The sequence below is a fragment of the Hippocampus guttulatus genome, chromosome 16 (genome assembly GCF_054856545.1).
Source record: "Hippocampus guttulatus isolate MCC_2025c chromosome 16, RoL_Hgut_1.0, whole genome shotgun sequence".
NCBI classification, from domain to species: domain Eukaryota; kingdom Metazoa; phylum Chordata; class Actinopteri; order Syngnathiformes; family Syngnathidae; genus Hippocampus; species Hippocampus guttulatus.
The window spans coordinates 5,500,724-5,517,799 of record NC_141276.1 but is presented as its reverse complement, the minus strand read 5'-3'; the positions used below and the strand labels follow the sequence as shown (position 1 = coordinate 5,517,799).

General features: G+C 45.5%; 1 protein-coding gene across 12 annotated transcripts in view; it reads left to right on the top strand.

Moving 5' to 3' along the window:
• The window catches only part of arhgap23a (Rho GTPase activating protein 23a), a 46,107-nt gene that overhangs the window by 15,557 nt on the left and 13,474 nt on the right, over positions 1–17,076 (top strand). For 3 of the 12 annotated variants that reach the window (XM_086132244.1, XM_086132243.1, XM_086132238.1), the window contains exons 1-7: positions 1,127–2,241; positions 8,989–9,219; positions 12,139–12,163; positions 12,513–12,605; positions 12,805–12,883; positions 13,141–13,201; positions 14,923–16,501. In XM_086132244.1, coding sequence (XP_085988370.1) covers positions 1,873–2,241; positions 8,989–9,219; positions 12,139–12,163; positions 12,513–12,605; positions 12,805–12,883; positions 13,141–13,201; positions 14,923–16,501 — 2,437 coding nt within the window. In that variant the 5' untranslated portion in view covers positions 1,127–1,872. Of the gene's footprint in view, positions 1–1,125; positions 2,242–8,988; positions 9,220–12,138; positions 12,164–12,512; positions 12,606–12,804; positions 12,884–13,140; positions 13,202–14,074; positions 14,724–14,922; positions 16,502–17,076 lie in introns of those variants that run through there. The other 9 variants (XM_086132247.1, XM_086132246.1, XM_086132239.1 and 6 more) reach the window with 8 other exon arrangements.

Below are 17,076 nucleotides of genomic sequence, written 5' to 3'. Positions count from 1 at the left end.
TCTTTGGCACTTTAAAGGGTACGCAATGATGGACCACCCACCAACCATCAGCTATGTCATTCTCAATCCACACGCTCGAGCTGCACCTGCTCTGGTGTGTGAACTTTTCAAAATAATTTCCAGCAGCGGTGACGTGTGTGTGTGTGTGTGTGTGTGTGTGTGTGTGTGTGTGTGTGTGTGGCTGCGGTGTTGACCATGTCGGCAACTGTCAAGTGACAGTCCTAAAAGTTATGTGTCCCAGCGGTGGCTTCCCTCTAGTGGCTGCCTGCAACTAACAACACCCTGGATATGCATGCAGCCAGATCGACCATTGTGGGTTCTGTGTGTGTTGCGGGGGGGGGGGGGGGGGGCGGGGGGGGGCAGGATGGATTTAGTAGAGATTACTGTTAAAATTAACCTGCTTTAAACAGCTGCGTCCACTTTGCACCCGAGCCCCTTGCTTGGTTGGTTTTGCGGACAGATTATCAGTAATGTCTGTCTAGACGGAGAAACGGACACCCCCCCGTACTGTAAAACTGTACTGTTCTTGTTTGGACCGTTTTAGCAGCACCACACCACAACACATATGATTGAGTCACACTAATGTAAGACTTTAACAAAGTAAAAATATAAAAACTCTCATCACTTCTTTATTTTTTGTCTTCATTGCGTGATATAATTAAAAAAAAATTGTAAAATTTGTCAATGTAAAGATGTACTGTCTGAGTCTTTGTATCAATTTGAAAATGAATTTAAATTGTTTTGCGGAAAAAAAGTATGCCGTTTTTTTTCAGTGCTTTGTTATAATTATTTTTCTTAATCCATTTCATTGTATTTATTGTCGTTATTTTGGGCTGTTTTTTTTTTGTTGTAATAATTTGTGGATTTTTTCTCAAAATATTTTTGTTGCTGTTGTTTAATCTTTATTTATTTCACATTGCGGCATTTTGTTACTCCAAGCCACAGTATTACACACACACACACACACACACACACTGATGTTGGTCAGTGTGACGGATCATTACAAAAACACATTTAGTTTTGACAATCAGTTCCAGTGGGGATAGAAAAAGGGCAGAGGGAGGGGGAGGGGGGGTCTTTTGTTAATCTGGTTGCCCATCAGTAGCTATTAAACAGTATCATCAAACTAATCTGTTTGAGGAAACACACGTGCTGCTGCACCCCACAGCGCCACCCGCTGGATGTTTACAGTGACCCACTCGTATTTCCTTTGGCGAGGGCGGTTCTGCAGCGGCGATGTCGCCAAGCCAAATCTTATAGCCGTGCTGCTTTTATGACAGGGTTTAATTACATACAATAGCTAAGTATATTTATAGTTAGCCCAGAGTGCGTGCGTGTGTGCGGGGTTTGCTCGGAATAATAGACCAATTTCAATGCACAAAAACGGGCATTTAAAAGAAGTCGACATGTGTGACAGTGTGTCCATTTTGTGGCGTTCTCAAAGGTTTTGTGCGCAAAATATCGTACGTAAGTCAAAATGTGTTTGGCGGCAAACTCTTGTGTTTTCGATGCATAATATTTCATTTTTGTGGCAACATACAGTAGCGGTCAGAGGTTTGGAGATGCTTTGTCATTGAATCGAATGAGAAGTGCTTTTGACTGTCGCTTTGGAGGTCACGTTGCTCTCTCGTTGGCGACCACTTTGTGTCTCTTTGGTCAACCCAGCTACTTACGCACACGTGCCACCACGGTATCTGTCCCGCATGATGTTTTTGGGGATTACATGAGTTTGTCCTGCCTGGTGGATGTTGACTTCTGGTGGCTTGCTGACAGATGAGAGGATTTGTCAGCCTTTAGCCATACACAGTGGAGAAGGGTGACTGGGAGGAGACAAGCCGGGTGTGCTTTTGGGGGTGGACACACTCGCTTTGTATGCAGAAGACCAGCCGCACAGCCACGCTGTCACTCTCGATCCAGAGACTCACTCCGGAGCTACCATGCGGGATTAAGATTTGCAGAGATGGAGAAGAGAAGGCCGGCCAAGTCTCGGATGCTCCATTGAGTTTGTGTCCCATGCGCTCGGTTTGCAATGCGCACGTGAGCGAAAGCGACCGCCCCGTCCCCATGCCCGCCGCCATGCTCCCGTGCCCTTCGCCGGCCGGGTTCAACTGGAGCTTCCAGAACCCGGTGGGAGTGGATTGCAGCTCCCCCGAGCCTCGCTGCATCTGGGTGGCGGTGCTGCGCGGCATCACCGGGCCGCCGCCAGTCATGCCTGTGGGACGCAGCCACATCGCCTATCAGGTCAGGGTAAGGAGAGGACGTGTGGGAGCGTGGTGGCCTGACGTCACAAATTTAGATTTCAAGAATTTGGCATTTTGTTGCAAACGATATGGTTTTCATGGCAAAGACTTACGTATGTAGTCCTTGTGATTTGTAGCAAAATATGGATTTAGCAATTTCAATTGAAATATTAGATTTTCTTTTTCTTGCAAAATGTGCATTTCCATGGCAAAATGTGATATTTTGTGGCGAACTGTTTTTTGTGGCCAAAATTTGCATTTTTGTGACAAAATATTGCAAAGCACCCTAGTTTTTGTGGAAAGAAGTGTTTTCTTGGAAGGATGCAGCATATCAGTTGCAAAAAGTTCTCTTTGTGCTGAAATGTAGCATTTTGTGGGAAAATTGATCAAAGCTAGATTTTCTTTGGTGGGGTGGCAAAATATGTAGTTCGCATTGCAAAACACATTTGTGGTTTTTGGCCAAATAGGTAGCTTTCGTGGCAAAATATTTGCTAATCATATAGTTTTCCTGGAGGTAAAAAAGATAATTTTTGTGATAAAACAAAGCTTCCAAATTGTTTTTGTGGCAATCTAGTTTTCTTGGAAAAAAAAACATTTGTCGTAATTTTTTTTTGAAATGGCAAATATGGCGTGATTTGATGCTAGCATGACGAAATATTGTCATCCACAAAGGTGGCCGGTCATGGTGGAGCCTATCCCAGCAGTCTTCGGGTAGAAGGCGGGGGACACCCTGAACTGGTTGCCAGCCAATCGCAGGGCATACAAAGACAAACAACCATCCACGCTCACACTCACAACCTAGGGACAATTTAGAGTGTTCAATGAGCCTGCCATGCATGTTTTTGGAATATGGGAGGAAACCGGAGTACCCGGAGAAAACCCACACGGGCCCGGGGAGAACATGCAAACTCCACACAGGGAGGTCGGAGCTGGAATCGAACCTTGTACCTCTGCACTGTGAGGTCAACGCGCTAACAACTGGACCACCGGGCCGCCCGTTGTCAGTCTTTTCAAAAATAATTACCGGGAGTTACTTGTGGTCTTCACACTGGGAAAAGGATTGAGACGAGTTTACCTTGTAAACATTTGACTTTCGGAATTGGCCGCACATTCTGAAGGACGTATTTGTCCCATCTGTGTATGTGCACCAACCACGACTTCAACCCCTGTGACGTCACCAATGGACAGCAATTCCCACAAACGCGCTTGAAACTCAGACGCTCGGCTTCACATAATCTTCACTTTTCACATTTTTTCTCCACGCCTTAAAAGGTGAGAGAATTTGAGAGAGGGCGGGGGGTGAGGGGGGTGTTTGCTTTGGTTTGGTTCCCGGTCACATAGCTCTGACATCTCGCGGCCCCCCACAACACCTTGTTAAAAGTGTCACCTTGAAAGTCGTCATTCCACAGCCGTAATTAGAAGAGAGAAATGCGCTCAGCCACCATTCCCGTATTAAATTGTGGAGTACATGTCGGGTAATGGGTTAAAAAGTCAAAAGCAGTGTGTCCAAATTTTTGACTGTCAAATCATTTGAATTTATTTATTAATAGAGCATTATTGTGGTGAATTGCACTTGAATGGCCAAATTGAGTTTTGTGGCAAAAAGTCTTCGCGGACAATCATCTATTTTGTAAACAAATGTGTTATTTTCTTGTCAGAATATTGTGTTTTAGTGTCAAATTGTGTAATTTTCCCCAGCAATAACCTGCAGTGATGCATAGTTTTGATGACATCATCAGGGATTTTTGCGGCAAAAATAGTCCACAGAGTGTGTTGCTTTCGTGACACAAAAACAGTCCGATTCGGAAGTGCGAGGCACTTTGGAATGCTAGTGAATGAGAATGCTTGTGTAAATGTTGGACTATATGGTTCTCATGGCTGAATATAGCATTGCGGGGGTGCGGGGGGGGGGGGGGGGTTTCTTCGCATCATCTGGTGATTTCTTCCAGGGAGGGAGCGCTACTGTAAGAAGATCTACACAGAAGAATACGCCCCAACGGGTTCGATTGTTCACTTTTGCTATTCAATTTGCATTGACGCTGCGTGTGTGCGTGCCTCTCCAGATAGACGAAAAGCCCACAACTGCGATATAATATCCAATTGCTGTTGTGACCGTATTAGGGGAACAAAGTGCAGCTGACAGGAATGAAAGAAAAAAAAAATATCTGCTGATTTTTGTGGACGACCGCACGTCATTTTCTTGGTGTTAAAATGATGCCGTGCTGCAAATTGGAATGTCGGGGAAGTATTTTCCCTGGAATGGTCATCAGGAGCGGAGAAGCCGGTTTCCGCGGCAGAACGATAATCCTGTCCGGTTTCCATGATGTTGAAACCGGTTTAACTGACTTTGCAGACGGTTCAACTGACATTCATATTAGCACAAGATCAACACATCCGAATAAAGCCCTACCGCAGTTACAGTATTTTGAATCTGCCAGTTGAGGAATTACGCGCCTTTTTTTTTTTTCCACACTGTACCCTCTTGGCTGGGTGGCGGCTCCAGAGGGGGGGGGGGGGGTTCGGGCGGGTGGTCGGCAGACACGCGGCGGCCATCGGGATTAAAGGCTCGTCAGCATTTGTGTCGGCGTGCGCGTAAAGCTCCACTTTTCAAACAGGTTGCAGCTCTCAGCTCTTTAAAAAAAAAAAAAAAGCAGTATTGTTACAGCCCAGCCGGTGGGCTTTGCTTTTGACGGCTCTTCGACGACTTTTACTACTACGCCGACTACTTTTTGCCATTTTGCCTCCTGCAAACAATCAAAAAGTATTTCTTATGTTCTGTGGTCAAATTGTCATTGCCATAAAAGTAAATGAAAATGAAAATTTTCATTTTCTTAATTCGTGCTTTCAACACTTCAACACTTTTTTCTTGCTACATGTTGCGAGGCAAAATTTGTGTTCGGAGTGAGCTTCAACTATTCTGCAGCAAAAATTTAACTAAAGTCACTGTAAGGCCCTTGCATGTGGGTAAGGAGAGACACGGTCACCAATATACACACACCCAAACACAAAAATGCCAAAATGAGATCACATGCAAGGTTTTACAGCCAACTTCAGCCGTCACTGATGTCACTCACCTAGCCACGCCCCTTCCAGGCACACCAACACAGTACACCAAATCCAATGAATACTTAAGTAAATACAGCAATTACAGTCGACCATCGCTATTCGATTCGCGGAAAATAGGGACCTCATTATTGACACGTACTGAAATGCAGTGGGGGAATATTTTATTTATTTTATAAACTTTTTTTTTAAGTCTCCAAAAAAATGCTTGTAAGCATTGAATATATGTTTTCCATAAAAAAAAATAGGTGATGATAAACGGGCACTGCTGATGATGCCAGCTTCAGGGTTTTTTCTTTTTTTTTTTTTTTTTTTTTTTTTGTTTAATGGTTTCCTCTGCTGGTTCAGCATTCTTCCCGTCAGCAAAATTGTGTGAGAAGTGATTTCCTCCAAATCGAGGACATGGACACAATATGTCCTGTGGTATTCAATGGGAAATGGGTTTTGTGGCAGCTAATAGGAGGAGGTATTGTGTGTGTATTTTTGTTCAAGGTATTTGAAATTCATTTTTAGGAATCAATTAAGAGGCTAATATTTGTGGGGGGCGGGGGGGGGGGGGGTCTGTCAAAGAAGTCTTTGTTATCAATCAATCACAAAACTAGAAAACTGCCCCCAAAATTAGGAAGTTCAAAAAAACGACAAGTCCAAATTTTTCATATAACCATTAAAGTACACTGAAGTGTTACTCTGCTTTGTGAATACTAATTGATAAAAGGTGAGTGTCGGAGAACTGCAATCTCTTGAACTCACTTAAATTCACCCTTAATCCTAACCCTGAACCCCTTTAGTGTTTTTGACTGGTCGTAGTTTGTTTTCCGCGCTCATGAGCCTGTTTTGCAAAAGACGCAAAGCTTCTTGACCACGCTCCGGTGCCGCTGGCTCCGACCCTTTGGAGCCTGTTCTGCGATCGGGGTAATCACAGGTTTCGGTTTTCCCATCGCTGGGCGGGGCCACGCGGTTCAAAACCGGCGTGCCCGAGCCTGTTCCTTTGCCGGGACCCGATACTCCACCTCCTCCTCTTCTTTTTCTTCTTCCCTTTATCCTCTTATTCACTCCCTGCCTGCATGTTAGCGTGTGTTCCGACTTGTCCCCAGCCAAACCGCTCCCTTGGAGGAATTTCTCCTTTCGCCCTCCTTCAACTTCCTTTTCTGGCCTGCTTTTTTTTTTTTTTTCTTAACGGTCTCTTGACAACCCCCCTCTGCGCCTCTCTCTCATGCATCTGCACGCTGCTGTCGTGTTGCGAATGTGGAATGAACAAGAAGTTGGGTAAACTGATCAAAGGAATGAACAAGAAGTTGGGTAAACTGATCAAAACCAATCAGTTTTTGCCCTGACACCGCCACACTTTGCCACAAAAAAAATTTCATCACAAAAACTTCATTTTGCCACAAAAGCACGACATCCTTTGGAAACACTTTTTTTTTTGCCATGAAAACTCCCACGTTTTGCTATCAAAATCTTCCAAAATGCACAAAATGTTCCTCCAAAATGCTGCATTTTGCCTTGAAAACTATATTTTGACACACAAATGCAATTTTTTTTCTGCCACGAAATGTACATTTTGCCAAAAGAGAGGTCCTTTCAACACAGCAAGAATTTGCAATGTATGTTTTGCCATTAGTGTATTTTTCCCAAATGTATTTTGTAACGAAAACGACATATTTTACTAAAATGTAATAATTTGGAACATAATTGCCCATTCCGATGAAAGCTGCAAAAGCTGCCGCAAAAATGCAAATTTTTGGCAATAAAACCACATATTTAGGCATTTAAAAAAATGCTTGTTTTATGCCATGATCGCTAAAAAAGTGGCCTCCAAACTGCTAGCTTTTGCCATCAAAACTAATCATTTTGCCAAAATATTGCTTTTTTGTTGTTGTTGTAAAACATTCTAAATTGAAGGCCTTTGAAAAATTACTTTCAAAAATGTAATGATAGAATTGCATTAAATACTTTTTACAGACATTTAATGCTTAAATGTAAGTAAATATATTTGATTTTATCTACTAGATTTGGTATGCATAATCCGAATTTACAATGAAATGAATACATTAAATCAATTAAATATATCATCTGTTACAAAATGAAGGTTATGGGAAAAACTAAACAATCCATGAAGTGACATCATTAATAACGGGATGGGTGATGCGCTCTCTGAATGTTCTGGACTCCTGTTTTGATACCATTGAAAAATAGACGTGGAAGAAAAAAGTTTTTTCTTTGTCGGAAAAGAAAGGAGAAGGGAACAGGAGGAGGCGAAGGAGTGGAAGTGGTTATTTTTAGGCGCGTCTGGTTGTCCTGCCCTGTAACGCGAGCCCACTTCCTGCCTCCGGCATGCCACTTCCTGTTGCGGTGCACCCACCTGGTTAAGCGCCTGTGTATGCGTGTGTGTGTCTGTTGTATGTCAATCATGTTTATGTCAGGAAGTGAAGTCTGACCAAACAGACATTTTTTTGAAGTCTGTTTAACATTTTAAAAAAAAGTTTAAATTAAGCGAATAAAAGAGTTGGTGAGACATTTAGCTAGTGCTAATTTTGGAACAAGCTAACACATTATTTTTCTTTATATCATGGCACGTTTTCCCCTTAAGCTAATGGTAAATTTGCTGTATTTTCTTTCTTTCTGTCTTTCATTTTTGGGTTATTTATTTGGTTAGAAGGTGTGATTGGTCAGATGGTTGTAACGTAAATATATTTCGAGATTAATCAATGCACTACAAATTTAGTAAATGGCCGCTTTTAACGATGTTAGCTTGGACGGCGGTGCATTTGCTTTCCTGGATGTTTCTTTAACTTATTGTAGTCATCGATAATGGATGAGGAGATTAAAAAAAAAAAAAATCGGAAAAGCTTCTTGAACGGATGGTGAGACATTTAGCCAATAGTTCATGTTAACCTTGGCCACAATGTCATTCGTATCTACCTTTGCTCAGTAAACCTACAAATATTTACAGACATTGATGTGTTACTGGTAACCTTTGGTGGTGCTAGTTAGGTTGCATGACTACTCGTCTTTTCGTTCAGCCATTGCGTTCAAAATAAGAGACAAGAATCAAAACGAAATGGACTGTTTCACACAATCTTAAAGCGACTGAGCTGGTTAATTATTTCATGATAACTAGTGGCTAATGCTTACAGTATACCGTTTTTTTGTGTTGAAATACATATCCAATGTGTTTAAAAATGGTTTGAGCGAGTTTAAGTGTTCAAAAGGAGGGGGAGAGGTAACATTTTATTTAAAACAAAACAAAACACAGATCTTTGTATATTGTAGGTTTTGAAATATTGCATATCTCCCGCAAATAAAACGCAACAAAAAGGAGAAAACATTCATTCCTGTCAATATCTGTGGCTTAGATAGTCAGCATGCAACAACAAGCCAATTAAGACTTTGGTGCCAAGCGGGATTTTTTTCTCGCTTGTTTGGTCAGGTGACAACATGTGATTGACAGACGTGGGTCATCGGGGCAACGCTGGGGTGAGAGTTCTCGCATGTGTCTGTCGGATGAGCCATTTTATTTACTCGGCCTTTTGGGAATGAAATATTTCGAGAGAGGGTAGGAAGGAATCTTTGCGGGAAAACTTCAAGGTCAGACCAGTGGGCCAGAATAATTCCTGGCATGGTGTTGATTACATGACCCCCGGCCCCCCATCGATTAAATACCATCTCTTCTGGATCTTTGCAGGCGAAAGGGCGAAGGGATGGTCTCTCGTCGCCCTCCGCCGACAACAACCCCCGGCCACCGATGGCGTCCCGGCCGGGCAGGGAGGGCATCAGCGGGGCGTGGAAGGGCCCACGCACGCTGGTCCTCCGCAAGAACTCGCAGGGCTTCGGCTTCACGCTGCGGCACTTCATCGTTTACCCGCCGGAGTCCACCCTGCACACCACCCTCAAGGTGAGGCGCCGCTGTCTCAAGGTACCAAATGTACAAATACCAGGATTGAATCCCGAATATAAAACTCAATTCCCTGATTTGGAGCCCAGCTTTAAAAGTCTAACCTTGGCTGGAAACCGCAAACCGGGTTTTAAACCACTACTTGAAACCCTATCCCTGCCTGGCTGGAAAGCCTATTTGGAAACCCCAACTTGTGTTTGAAACACTAACCCATGATTCAAATATTAATTTGAAACCTTAACCCTTACCTCAAACCCTGATTATGAACCCTAAATGTGTCTTGAAACTACATTTTGAAACCCTAACCTAAGTCTAAAACGCTAACGCTGCCTTGGAACCCTAACCTCATTTAAAACCCTAACTGACTTGAAACCATCATTTGAAACCCTAAACCCTCTTTCAAATTCAAATTTAAATGATGCAAAACATAATTTGAAACCCTAATACTTGCTTTTAAACCTATTCCCAGGCTTTAAAAGTTCAGACAATCTTTGATGGTTGCTATATTATCGATGACCAGACAGAGGACTGCGACTCAAAATCCAACGAATTTAATACCGGACAAGATGAATACCAGAAAGCTCGTCACACACACACACGCCGTGGATCCTGATCAACCACACACAGATGCCGAATAAACCGAATGTGTCCAAAAATGATTTCCAGTTTTAGCCACGCCCACACAGGGGAGTGGCATAGCCTAACAAACGTTCGTACGCGTAACCGATTTCAACTGATCGTGTGCAATGGTGCAACTAAATATAAAAATATCACAGCAATAAACAAATCGGATCCCACTATCTAATTAAGCTCCAAAGAAGTCTCAATCAAACAAAATCGTCATCTGAAACTGTCACTTGAAACCGTTAATTGTGTCTTAAAACCATAATTGGAAAAAAAAAACCTAATCATCATCTGTGCTTCTTGTCTGTGGCTGCAATTGTCCAAATCCAGCGATGAAAAAAAAAAAATCCATCATGTGACAACGGAGGCAGAGGAGCAGTGGCGTCTATTGTCCCATTGTGGCCCGGTCGTGCCCGCTCGCGAGCGGCACCGCAGCCGGCACAAGGACTCCCATTCAACGGGCAGCTGCCGGCTCGATGAAAGTGTAATAATAGACGGCTTGTTTTCAACAGCCTCCGTATGACTCGGAGTTGAACATCTGGAGACGTTTGCCCACACACCTCAACACACAGTCCCATTAGCGCTCATTTTTAGTCTTCCTTCCCTACCGTGTTAATACTCACTTAAGCTTTTGTTTCACCGTGCTCCAACTCAACCCGGTTGACCCTGCGCCGCTGAGCCACAATTAGCTTTATCTTACGCAGAGTAAGAACGAGGCGGCTCGACGAATGGTGTTGCCGGGACCAAATGGAGACCACGTGTGCTACGAAAATAAACGCAGGAGATGGACCTGATTGTTCTCAAGCGTAAATTCTACAAAACACACAGAGAGTCAACGTGGATTTAAAGCTTGAATCATCTTTTTATTTTATTTATTTTTTTACACAAAAGTAGAAGGCTTGGAATTCTTTTATCGTCACTTATTTAGCCTCTCTTGGTATTGTAGAATGAGGGTTTCAAACCTGGATTAGAATTTCAAACAGGTTATAGTTTAGAATTTGGGTTTCAAGACAAAGTTAGGGTTTCGGATTTGTTTTATCATATCAGGGTTAGTGTTTCAATATAGTGAGGTCTCAAAGCTGGTTGAGGGTTTTGCTCCTAGATTAGAGTTTCAAGCAAAGATTAAGGTTTCGATGGGTTCTCAAATGAACGTTTCAGATCTGCTCGACAGGTTAGCACGGCCGCTTCGCGTTGCAGGGTTCGATTCCGGCTCCGGCCTTCCTGTGTGGAGTTTGCATGTTCTCCCCATGCTTGTGTGGGTTTTCTCCGGGTGCTGCGGTTTCCTCCCACAATCCAACATCATGCGTGGCAGGCTGATGGGACACTCTAAATTGTCCCTAGGTGTGATTGTGCGCGCGAATGTTTGTTGTGCCCTGCGATTGGCTGGTGACCAGTTCAGGGTGCTCCACCACGCCCGCGACCCCCGTGAGGATCGGCGTATTAGGAAATAGATGGATGGACAAATATTATCCAGTAAATTCAAATGAATGTTCGAAGCAATGATTCGGGTTTTGAATTGCGTTCTCAAGCCAGGGTGAGAGTTTCAGAAAATACTCGATGGTTTCAAATATTGGGTGAAGGTTTGTCGATATATCAACCCTGAACCAATCCCCTGACTGTGGTCACTGCTGATCTGGGTTCTGTTGTCTCTGGTAGTCCGGAGTCTATGGTCTTCAGTCTCTGGGCTGTATGGTCTCCACTCCAGTTAGTCTTTCTGTGCCTGTAAAGCCTCAACCCGCAGCATTGTATGCAGCCAGTCAGGAATGAGCCCACTCAGCGAGGCCTAAAGCCCAGGCGGCAGTCAGCCCACACTCACCCTCACCAGAAACTGTCCACTCAGCTCGCACACACGTGTGTGTCCGTGTGTGTGTGTGGGTGTGTGTGTGTTGCCGTTTTAAGTTGGAGCTGCTTAAAAGAAAAACAACAGGTATTAAATCATACAGTGCATCCACCATTCTGTTCTTTTAGCCGGATTCAAAAATGCTATGAACGGTTTTACCTTAATATTCGACGCACAACACCCCATAATTATTATTGGTATTATTATTTTTTTTGCATGTATTTTCAAATAAATCACAAACATAAGTATTCACGGACTTTTTGTTGACGTTCCTTGTCAGCAATTACATCCTCAAGTCTTTTTCAATGTGCCACCAGATTGAATGGTGACTGTCTGTTCAATCGGATTCAAGTCTCGACTGCGGCTGCTCTGTACTTCATGCCCTGTTGTTTTTCACGATATAATGCAGTGGTGAGAAAAAAAGAAACCCATGGCAATATACCATTTTTGTAAAATATACACTCTTTGATTTTCAGGATGAGGAGAACGGCAACGGGAAGGGTGAGCTGTCTTTTTTTTTTTTTTTTAATCTCAACAAACAAAAGGAATACAGAAAATGACACTTTCACCCGAGGCCTATTGTTAAATGCCTTAAAGTTGCATTTTTGTTGTTGTTAATGTAAGTCTTAAGGTGGTAATAATGTCCCGAAAGGGGCTCTTTAAACACAGATAGATTGATGGATGACGTCATGCAGTCATTACTTCCACTCTGCGGCCTCCCTGCGCCCTCTACAGATAACGTTGCAGACGTGCACCTAAAAAAGTGCCAAGTCGAGGAATAATAAAAATGCTAGGTATATGCTTATTTCTCTGCTTCATCATTATTATTATATATTTTTTTGACATGCAGGTTACCAGAAAGGCCGACTGGAGCCGATGGACACCATCTTTGTGAAGAATGTGCGGGAGAAAGGTCCCGCCCACCAAGCGGGCCTTTGTACGGGTGAGCGAGAACAACGTTCAGTCCCCTCCCCGTTTGCTTTATAAATTGGGCATGTAATATGTAAATGTTAGGCGCATTTGTGGTGAAAATATTAATGTGAAAATGTGATGAAGTACATTTTATAAGCGACCATGGAGTCTCCTAAAAAAAATGCCGAAAAGGAAATATGGAGTCATTATGTGCGTCTTTTGTTTGTCAGGTGATCGTCTGGTCAAGGTGAATGGCGAAAGCGTGCTGGGAAGGACTTACTCACAGGTGATCGCCCTCATCCAGAACAGGTGAGACCTCTCGTCACGCTGTGTTTAGAGTCACTGAACCGTGTTGACCGCCTTAATCGCGCAGATGACACGTATGCTAATAACCGGTGAAAGAAGTTACCCCCCGAGCGCTGTGTTCTACACGGACAGAAATTAAGATGCATCTTGATGTGCAATTTGACCTGTCGCACTGGATCTTGTCACCTTTTCTATGCAAATCACCCTCTAATAACGTGTCGGAAATATTGACTTTAGCGATATCTTACATTTTTCACCAGTGAGAGCGTGCTGGAGCTCTCTATTATGCCAAAGGATGAAGATGTGCTTCAGTTGGTAAGTGTGAGTATTTATTTTTTTTTAACCCGAACCAAACCCCACTGCCATGACTGCATGTCTCTCCTAAAATGAACACCGTTAGCAAATATAGCCTACCACCGCTAGCTAGAACAAATTTTAATATCTCCACCTGGGGAAGGACAGACACAGCCACCGGTGCTCTTTCAATCACTTTATTAAACAAACGGCAAGAAAACAAACATCTAATAAGCACATTCATTCACGAGCTGCCGATGGCTGTAACTTAGTTCGAGTAACTCGACACGCAGACTGTCCTACAGTTCTCTTTTTAACCACCCGTACTATCCTGCGCCAACACATCCAACTCTACACTTTCATTTGCAGACTTTTTTAGATCTCCACACGTTCAAAATCACAGATGATGAATATGAGGACGGCGACCCCAAGTGGACAAAAAAGTAAAATGGTTAATTTGTAATTGCCTGTATGGGTAAAGTGTTCAAATATATGGAAATACTAAAATGATCCTGATTTTTTGGATATATGTTTGTCCCAGGAGTTTCTGGAACCTACCCCCCCCCCCCCCCCCCCCAGATAAACGAGGGGCGACTGTACCCCGACCGCTTGTTTGCGACAATGTATGCTTATGTATTGACAAACAGTTTTTATATTTGCTCACAAATGTCACAAAAAGTGGATACACCGTGCAATGACCGTATGTACATTGCGCCATCTAGTGGAAGAGCTGGCATAGATATTCGCGCAAAGATACATTCATTATTGGTATTATGGCACACCCTAAGGCCAAAATTATTTTGTACACACGCAAAATATTCAGTACAACAAAGGCCACAATATTTAGGTGCACCATCAGCCGACTATCATGTGCACCTCTGTTCAAAATTCTAAAGTTTTTTACGCCTAAAATAACGTGCATGTGTCCAAAATATTTGGTACAGTTGGACTTAGTTGAATCTGATTTAAGCATGGCACTTGTATCGGAACTTGTGAGCACGTGTACCTAATATTGTGGCCGGTGAGCGTGAGGGATCGTGAAGGTCACGACGTGGTAGAAAAACAAAGTTGAGTAAGAATGCTGAGATTGTGGTTGAATGTTGACAGAATCCTCCTAATGTGCGTTTAGGTAATCGGACGTGCTCATTATAAATGCGTCAACACACACACGCACACACACCCAACTAAAAGTTGACAGTTTAACGATTTGCATTTTGAACCTCCTTCTTCATCATCTGCATCGACTGCATTCCTGGCATGACATCACTCCTCCTGCGCCTCCCTATGCACTCCCACTGGGTGGAGTGACATTCACACAGAAAGAGAGAGAGAGAGGAAGAGAGAGGGTGTGTAAAAGGAGAGCAGAAAACAAGATCAAGGGAGACAGCAGTGAAATAATAATCACGACAGACAATATTGGATCTATCCGACACAAAAAAGGACTTTTGCTGAAGACGCGTATACAACGGTGTTTTGGTGTTGATGACAAGTTGGAGCTTGTTTTGGTGAACCGGGAACGTTGGTTAAAAGGGATTTGTCGGGGGCAAACGTAAGTAGCGCCTCGAGTGAGCATAAACTGTTTTGTGTTGTTACTTCCTCACTAGCTATTTGTGTTCCTCGGAGCCCGTTGCCAATTTGAGCATTGCAGCACCCCGTACGGCGTCTAGTGTTGTTGTCAAACTTGTTCGCGGCATGTAAAAATGGCACCTGCGCAAACGCCACCTCACCCGCCTTCCCTCTCCTTCCAGGCGTACTCCCAAGATGCCTACCTGACTGGCAACGAGCCTTTCTCGGGGGGAGCAGAGAACCTCCCGCCACCGCCACCCCTCTGCTACCCTCGCGCCAAGACCATGTCGCCCGCGGGCGCTCCCCCGCCTGCCCCCATGGGCCAGAACCAGCTCGATAATTGGAGTCGCTGGCCCGGTTCCCCGAGTCCCTCCTCGCCCCTGGACAACCGCTCCACCGTGTGCAGTCCCGCCAGTTGGCAAGACGGGCGCTCGGTGGAGCTGGGTGGCAGCCCGGCCCACCGCACGGATGAGATTCAGTACGGCATGACCAGGCAGCAGCCTCAGGGGCAAACCAGGGGGCGCTCTTACTCGTCATCATCCTCATCAGGGGGTCCATTATCCAGCCCGTTACAGGTCCACTACCCCAATCACCACCATAGCGGCAACTCCACGCAGGCCCAGCCGCGCAAGTCCGGCAGCTCGGCCTGGACCGGCCCGCCGCCGCCGCCTCATCTCGATCACGGCCAAAGCGAGCGTCGCCAGCAGGCGCTCTCGGAGTGGTACCACAGCCAAGTGCCGGAACGCTCTGGACGCAACATGCAGGCGCGCCAACGTAGCTACTCGCAGGACCGCCTCAGTGATTCCAGGAGGCATCCGCATCTGCAGCGGGCGGGCGGCTGGCCGCACAGCGCCTCCCAGGACACTCTGCTGTTGGCGCAGCAGTCGGGACTTGGGCCCCACGGAGAGCCCTACTGGTGTGGAGAGTGGGGTCCTGATGGTGGCCATCCTGTCTCCGGCTACACTAGGACACGCTCAGAAAACCTGCTGGTGCAGTTTGATAGCCACGGACGCTCATTAGAGATGCTGGACCGAGCCGCCAGCGGACTGGTCTTGCCTCGATGCGAGACGTGGAACCAACCTCCCAAGCCGCCCCCGAGAACTGATGTCCACCAGAGGCACAGTGGGCCGTACCCCGCGACGCAAGCCCCTCAGAAGCCCCGACACTCCCTGTCGCACTCCAAACACCCGACGCAGACCCATTCCCCACCCCAAGCTCAGCAGGCCCCCGCTAAGAGCAGGCGGCTTCCTCCGGGCCAAAGCATGGACGACCAGCCGGTGGGCTACCGCAGCTACAGCCCCTCCTTCTACCGTAAGACAGGCCGCATCATGCAGCAGGCCCATTCTTTCAGGGACCCTTCATACTCCGGGCCTCACTTGAACTGGAACACGACCCCAAAAACCAGCCCGCCAGAGGGGGCGCCGGCTTCCTCAGCCGCCACCCCGCCGGTTTCCGCCTCGCCCGAATCCCAGGAGAGAGCGTACAGGCCCACCAACCACGAGCGGGGGTCAACTGAGGTGCCGGTGCAGACACAAGAGGTGGTGATGCGCCAAAAGCCTCCCAGCGGACGCAGGAACGCCCACGGCATGCGGCACCCTCACTACGCGCTGCCCATGGACGGCCTGGAGCCCTCCTTGTTTTCACCCGAACCCCCAGACTCGGCGACCACGTCAAGCTCTTCCGGAGACGCGGTTCCGTTTAAGGCCAATGGCAACCTCGTCTCCCTGGAGGACGATTCGCTGGCGTCCATCCCCTTCATTGGTAAGGTTGTGGGTCTCCACTCGAAAACTTTTCACGTCCTTTTTCCTTCTTAAAGCTTTCGGATCAAAATTTGGGCTTTCCGCCACGGCTCATTTGGTGACTTTTCTTTTGCTTCTTGGCATGATTCAAACAAACCTCATATGCTACGTGAGACACAGAGAAAAAGTAGGAGTCCTTTTTTGTCCTTCGGGGTACAGTTTACACGAATAGGCCCGCATTTTGAACGGCAAAGTAACAGCAAGTTCCTTTTCCAGGAGTTTTCCCAAAGTCACAGGTACGTCCTGACTCCTTAAGATGGGACCACGCCAGTGACAAAATCCTGTGCATTTTGTACTTTTACCACACTTCTGTTTACTTTACAATGTCACCACCGGGCAGATCCGCATGGTTGTAATTTATTTAGAACACCTAAAGGGTTTTTCCTTGGATGAAAGGAATGATAGCAATGAAAACAGGCCGATTCCTGCGGTTCTATGGACGACGATAGTACAGGCAGTGGGGGGGGGGGGGTGGATTTCTCCTCGGCACGTCCAGACTCGCACTAGATTCGCAGAAGACCGTGCGGGGTTTCGACT